We start from the raw sequence: 7,102 nt of genomic DNA on the forward strand, positions 1-7,102 counted from the left end.
GATTATTTTCTCTTCCTCATTAGTAACATAATACTTTTCCTGTTATGAAATTAAAAAGTACCTGGGGCTTTTGTACAATAGTGTAATTATATTTATTGACGGATACATTTTATGGCAAGTCATAAACCTCTACAAATAGAGGTGCAGTTCTAAACATTCTTTTTAATGGGTTGCCCTGGCAGAAGACAAAGAATGAAAGAAAGGCTCACAATGCCCACCAGAAGCATGCCATGGAGACCTGGAGGGGGAGGAAGGCTGGCATAGTGTGCCTTCTTAGGAAATACTTTTAAAGATACAAGGAAGTTGGGAGAAGCATACCAGTTTGCAGATAACAAACATGAGAAACAAAGTAATTCAGAGAAAACAAGCACGATTCCATTCAGATCATGCTACTGCTCCAGTCCACGCCACTTGCTTTGTCACTATGAGTATGTGTGTGTGTACTGCAAACAAATGCATATGCTGCTCTGAGGCATTGACACTAAATCACACCCACACTACATAAGGCCCACTACCCACAATTTCCTGGGTTTTCCAAGAATAGAGGTAACCTTTCCCTTGATCAGAGTTCACTGTACTCTAATCCCCAATATGTACTCTAATCCACCCCAGGCTCCTGTCGCGTTTCCTGTCTCTCCAGCTAGTTACCATGTGATTTGGAAGACTCCCACAACCTCTCCATCTTTGATGACATTGACATTTTGAGAAACTCAGTCGACACCTGCCTTCATTTTTAAAATACAAAATTCCTCATTTTGAATTTCCTGGTTCTTTCCTCGTTATATAGATCTCCAAATGCAATGTTCAGTATCAGGGCACATGTTGCTGGGCTGCCCTTCATTGGTGGGGTTAATTTTGACAACCCTGTCAAATGGCTGCTCTATTTTGACATCTCATATGCATTCCTTCTTTTTCCTCTTGTGTGAGAACACTTTAAGACTGTGATGTCCTTAGCACCTTGAGAGGGTTTGGGGAAACTCAGTGCTGGAAGAGTCCAGGAGGACACTTCCAGAGACGTTCAACTGAGGAACGAGCCACTCTGCATGTAGGTGGCATCGACCCATGGTTGAGGTCCCAGACTGGCTGCAAAGGAGAGAGCACAGTGAACACAGGCATCATCTCTGTCTGTTTCCTGGCAGCAGATGCAGTGTGAGCAGCTGTGCCATGGTCCTATCTCCCCCATCACCCCACCCACCACAATGAGCTCTATCCTGGAACTGTGAACTGAGATTAATCCTTCCTTCACAGCAAAGAGAGAAATAACTAGTGCAATCCAGATCTATTGTTCATTGATAATTCTTACTGTAGTCCACGTTTGCTGTAGTCATTGAAAAGTGCTGCCTGTTTTTCAGAACTCCTTCCACATTTACCAGCTGTACATGTATTCTATGCCCCTTCTCTGTGTCATATCTATCATCTCGCTACAATATCAGAGTCTTGGATTACTCTCTTTCCCAATGGTTTATCATTCATAGTGATAATTTATGAATTTGTGATTTCTTAACGGTTTTAAACTTGTGATTTATCAAGTATTTTATACCCAAGCTGTCCTAAGTTTAACCAATGGAAGTTTCTTTATGTTCAAGCAACACAACTCTATCATGTCTTTGAGTATTTTAAAAAATATTTAAATCTTACAGTACCTCTTCTGTCCTGGTTTGTCATCAGTCATCTCTCCAGGGGACTTTGGTTTCTTCTAGTGAGAAATGGCATTAGAGATCAAGCCCCAAGTACTATGTGTGTTCATAGTCCTGAGGTATCTGTTCTTCTGAGCTCTTTTGGGAGACAAAACTAGGAGCCCTCAGCATGTGTATGCATACTCAAACACACACTAGGTACATATATGGATCACATACATACACATGTAGTTATGCATGTACAGTTGTATCTACTTATGAACATACACAGAGCTTAAAAACTGTATTAGTCAGACTTTGTCACTGTGGCAAAACACCTGATATAAACAATGTGGGGGAGGTTTTATTTTGGCTGGGAGTTTCAGAAGTCAAAGTTCAAAATGCTTAGTTACCTTGGTTCTGAGCCTGAGGAACATCATCACAACTGAACTATATGACAGAGGCAACCCAAACTCATGGAAGACAGGAATTGTAAGAAGAGGAGGGGTGCTAGGAATGACCTTTTTTTTTATTTTAATTTTAATTTTTATTTTTTTGATTTTTTGAGACAGGGTTTCTCTATATAGCCTGGCTGTCCTGGAACTCACTTTGTAGACCAGGCTGGCCTCGAACTTAGAAATCCGCCTGCCTCTGCCTCCCAAGTGCTGGGGTTAAAGGCATGCACCACCGCGCCCGGCTAGGAATGAGATTTAAAGGCGTGCCCCAGTGACCTACTTCCTCCATCTAGAACCCACCTGCTAAAGATTTGACCATCTCCCAAGATAGCATCAGAGCTAGGGGGCAAAACTTCAGTCCCTGAGAATGTAAGGGACATCTCATGTTCACACCGAGGTAGAACCATGGATTTTCACTGACTCCACTGGAGTTCATGGCCTTTTTTTCCTGCCTTCGCTCATTCTGCATTTTGTATGCGTCTTCTTCCACAGTGAACATCTGATTTCCATAAAGAATCACACAATTATCATTTACTCAAATCATATATTGCAGCTTCACTCTTACATAAGCACAGTGGCTCTCGTTCTTATAAATGATTCAGTATTCTATGACTAGTTACTTAGCTAACATGAAAGAGGCCAGATGTTCAAAGCCTTGTACAAGAACGTAGCAGCTTTATTCATCATATACAAACACTAGTTATAACCCAATTGTCTCAGGAGAAAGATGGATAACTATAATGATGCAGTTATACGATGGAATAATACTCAGCGATAAGAAGAAACAAATTACTACTACATGTGATAACCTGGATAAACCTGGAAACCATTGTGCTAAGTTTTAAAAGGTAAAAAGAAATGAATACAGGAGGTCTGGTTCTATTTTAAGTAAAGCTAGTCTAGGACCAAATCAAAACCATCCTTGCTTCTGGTGGATTAATATTACCTGGGGAGGGAGATGAGGAAGCCTGCTAAGATGGAGGAACCATGTTTGCCTCAGTTGGGATGTGCAGGCACATAAGAACATGCACTTGTCAAACATGATTAGTGGCTGTAACAGCTGTGCATCATATTGTTTGTGCATTACAAAACTTTGGCCAAGTGGAATAGAGGTTGCTCCTGTTGGCTGAAACAAGGAACCCCACCCCCAGTTAGAGCAGCTCATCCTCTTGCTTTGTTTTCTTTAAGATTCCCCTGCCTTCTAACTGTCCAGGCCCCCGAGGCACTTCCTCTGCTCAGAACAAAGCTCTTACCTTCTTATCATTATTTAAAACAGAATGAGCACAGCTTAGGCTGTCACTTTGCAACAGAGATTTTTATGGGATGTCTTTTGTCTAGTCAATACAGAAGGATTAACTTATGGTAAAGACATGGATGAAAATGGAAAATGTCTAAATTAATATTTTAGATTAATCCTCACTTAAACCTTTACTATAGAACATAGTATGACGAGTGCAGAAGAAACCAGATAAACCAGCTGCAGAGAATTCAGGACTTGCTGAATATTTCCAGTCTTGGATTAGCAAACATCATTTGGATGATCCAACGATTTTTCTCAGACCTTCTCATAAATTCTGGTACAGACCACACCCTTCATTATACATTCCTTAAGAGAAGAGATTGGACATTTAAAATACAAGTCAGAGAGCAGGACATTTGGAATAATATAGCAGTTTACAATGAACCCACAAGATTACATTTAGGAAGGAATAAAATACCTAGATGCCAGCTTTCTAGTAGTTCACAATTACAACATAGAAACTCGAGAAAAATCATTAGAGTTGATCTGTGTTATTATACATGATCAAACAGCTGTTTTTATGCACGATTTAGATGCATTTCAATCCAATAAAATTGTCATAGTTATAATGCTCAATGTTGGTTGTCAGCTTTGTGGGAGTTAGAATCATCTGTCACAAAGACAAACCAAACCTCTGGGCATGTCTGTGAGGGGCCATCTCCGCCAGGGTAATTGAGGTGGGGGACCTGAAAACCTGACACATGCTAGCATAGAGACATGCCAGTCCATGCGTTAGCCTAAGGCAGAGGCAGTGGGCTGGGTGCCAGTGTCCATTTTCCTTTCTTCCTCATGTGCACCACCAGCTACCCCAAGCATCTGCTTTCCTGTCTTCCCTGCCGTGATGGACAGTCTCTAACTACAGATCAAAATGAGTTCTTCTCTCTGAAGATGCTTTTTAGCTGGCTCTGGTCACAAGGAGAATAGTGACTAATATCAAAATGGCTTTCACATTTGCCTTACCCAAAGAGCAGCCAAATATACTCCCTGAGAGATTTGGCTTGGTTGATCCGTAAAAGGGACCTTGTGTTGAACTGACTCTTAGACATCTGTTGTGGAGCAAGAGCTAAACCCAGTGCACAGTAATAGAAATACTCAACCCACTAGAGGATTGTATGTATATTCAGTGTGTGTTAATTAGTGAGCACAGACTCTCAGTCTTAAAACTCCCTTAGAGTCCATCTGGTGGACTCCTTTGCCTCATTCTGATCTGCTAACTAAATGGGGTCTCCAGAGCTTAGAACTTAAATTGTGTTTTTGGTATAGTTTAGGATAAGTTCCTATGGACTCCGGAAAAACAAAGTGTTTTTACTACAATATTCTATAATTGGGCATGCCAGGGTATATTTTACTTTAGGAGTATAGGCTTACTTTTTTGGCAGTAAGTTTAAATAAGTGACATTCATCCATATTTTCATTAACTTTATTGTTTAGATACTACCACTTAAAATCGTGACCTAGCACACGAAGGACTCAAACATGAACTTTTAAAAATGGTTTTTCACTCAAGCACTAACTCTTGACTTTATTCTTGGTGTTATTGTCTAATTGTATTCCAAAGAACAAGGGACATTTTGCAACAAGCACAACCAATGCATATATACAGCATTATTTCTGCCGTGAGGACTGGAAATGCTCTTACCACTACCATTCTCCCATCCAGCAGTGTTCTCCTTATGGCTGTCTCTTTCCCATCCCACTTCTGCACTTGCTTCAGGGAGCCTCTCTCCAGTGTCACGATGCTCTACAAAGACATGTTCACATGCTTGGCTTACCTCAGTTTCCATGACAGATGTCTCAACAAGTCACATTCATTCCCCAGGTCCCTAACTCTGAGAAGGGATCGTCCTAGCTCTCAGTACTCCACCGGACCAGCTTTCAGGAGAACAGTATTACAGATTACCTTGGTTTTTCTGTTGTCAGCTGTGGTTTCATCAAACTCCTGGCCCAACTTGAAGGAGATCTCTGTATTTTTAAAGGCACTTTCCGTTCTAATGGTGATATAATCCCCCTTTTTGCTGATGATCACAGTAGGCCTGGCCAAGTTTCCCAGTTTTCTGTTGGCTAACCCCACACCTGAAAAGCAAGGTAGTTTTGTTTGTTTTATTTGTTTTGTTTTAGTTTGATTTGGTTAAGGAAGCATATCTAAGAGACAGATGTCTTGTCCATAGGTTTAAAGTTCTTTATTCAGTGGTACCTTCAATGAGTAGATGGTGGGGCTTCCTCCCAAGTTTCAACAATGAGAGAAAATGCATGTTGGTGACACAAGCATTTTAGTGCACTGTTACAACAGTGATGCCGACAGAGTTTATAGCATAAAACTACACAGCTGCAAAGGTTTAGTTTGTCCACTCTGTCATGTCCAGTGGTATCCTCACCATAAAATAAGTCATTTCAGATTTGTATGGAGCATTAGAGACCTTTGAGTTTGCATTTACAAACATTATAGCTGCTTTCAGCCTAACTATCTCCCATCCACACATACCTTGCTATAACACATTCTCTGTCCATAAGGAGCTACGGATATACAGAACACCCCTCCCCCCATTTCCCTAGTAGAATCATATTTTTGACATTCTGTAGTTCCATAATATGCCTGGTAAGAAGAACAAAACAGAACAAAGTCTCCACCACACTCTTTTGTCTATAGTCCCTGCTCAACACTAGGATGGGCAGGCGTTGGTGGTACGGAGTTTGAACTCACAGCATCCAACTAGCTCTTTTGATCTCAACAACTTCCACAGTTTTCAAGCTTCCTCATCTAGGAAATGTGTTATTTGTCAAGCTTCACACACTTAAATGATCATTTAATTACAGACAAACTCAAAGCAGAGACAAAATTTTTAGTTTGGATAAAGGTTAAAATTTTAAATTGTGGCTTTCTAGTATTCAACTCATAATCTTATGATCACATTAATTTCTATTAAACAAGCTTTCAGAAAATGCCAGAATATGGATTGACTCAAATTCTAATAGTTTTCCCCAAATTTCCAACGACAAACCTGCAAAACTGCCTTCAAGTTCCATGCATTTAAATAGCTTTGTGTAAGTTCTAACAATTTATTGCTAGTGAAATGGAAGTAAATTTTATGAATGAGACAGAAGATTGCACTCAGCCCACGCAACATTCCCCAGACTCGGGGGAAGGGAGAATATTGGAAGAAAACTGTGCATCTGTCTTTCAAGGGACATTTGTCATGAAGCACTTCTCACCTAGGGCTTTCATGTAGTCATCAAAGTGCTCGCTGGAGACAAGCTTCCAGGTGCCTAGGAATTTGTTGCTCATTGTGACAGATGAGAGAGTTCAGTAGAGTTCCTGGTGGGATGCAGCAGATGCCTGGGAGATGATGAGAGCAATCAGTAGAGTTCCTGGTGGGATGCAGCAGATGCCTGGGAGATGATGAGAGAGTTCAGTAGAGTTCCTGGTGGGATGCAGCAGATGCCTGGGAGATGCTGAGATCTTGCACAGCTCTTTTCAAAGAAACCCAAAGCATGTGACTCACCCTGAGACCCAATGAAGAAAGGCGGTGACCAGGCCGAGTGATGAATGGCTCTTAAGTCATACACTGCCTATCCATGGGTGAAAGAATCCTCTACACAATGTCCTTGTGTTTCCAAAACCACAAAAACAACTGAAAGTATTGTTTGAACCTTTAAGATATTTTTGGTTCATCTTACATTGATAGGCATGCTTAAGCCCTTCTATATATTATATGATTGTGTGTGTGTGTCTG

The 7,102-nt window shown here is 40.8% G+C and overlaps 1 protein-coding gene across 1 annotated transcript; it reads right to left on the minus strand.

Moving 5' to 3' along the window:
- Positions 1 to 2,729: 2,729 nt before the first annotated feature.
- On the minus strand, positions 2,730 to 6,720 carry LOC110291560 (myelin P2 protein). Its single transcript, XM_021158773.1, has 4 exons — positions 6,582 to 6,720; positions 5,272 to 5,444; positions 5,011 to 5,112; positions 2,730 to 3,677 (listed from the first exon to the last, which is right to left on the minus strand). The coding sequence occupies exons 1-4, from the start codon at positions 6,652 to 6,654 to the stop codon at positions 3,627 to 3,629; spliced, it is 399 nt and encodes a 132-aa protein (XP_021014432.1). The 5' UTR covers positions 6,655 to 6,720; the 3' UTR covers positions 2,730 to 3,626.
- Positions 6,721 to 7,102: the final 382 nt, after the last annotated feature.

Source organism: Mus caroli, chromosome 3, assembly GCF_900094665.2.
Source record: "Mus caroli chromosome 3, CAROLI_EIJ_v1.1, whole genome shotgun sequence".
In the NCBI taxonomy this organism is placed as follows: domain Eukaryota; kingdom Metazoa; phylum Chordata; class Mammalia; order Rodentia; family Muridae; genus Mus; species Mus caroli.

Coding starts and splice junctions, on each gene's coding strand:
- LOC110291560 (XM_021158773.1), bottom strand. CDS start 6,654: ATGAGCAACAAATTCCTAGGCACCTGGAAGCTTGTCTCCAGCGAGCAC. Junction 5,113..5,271: donor CTGACAACAGAAAAACCAAG/GTAATCTGTAAT, acceptor ATGTCTTTGTAG/AGCATCGTGACACTGGAGAG. Junction 3,678..5,010: donor TGGATGGGAGAATGGTAGTG/GTAAGAGCATTT, acceptor TCTTCTCTTAAG/GAATGTATAATGAAGGGTGT.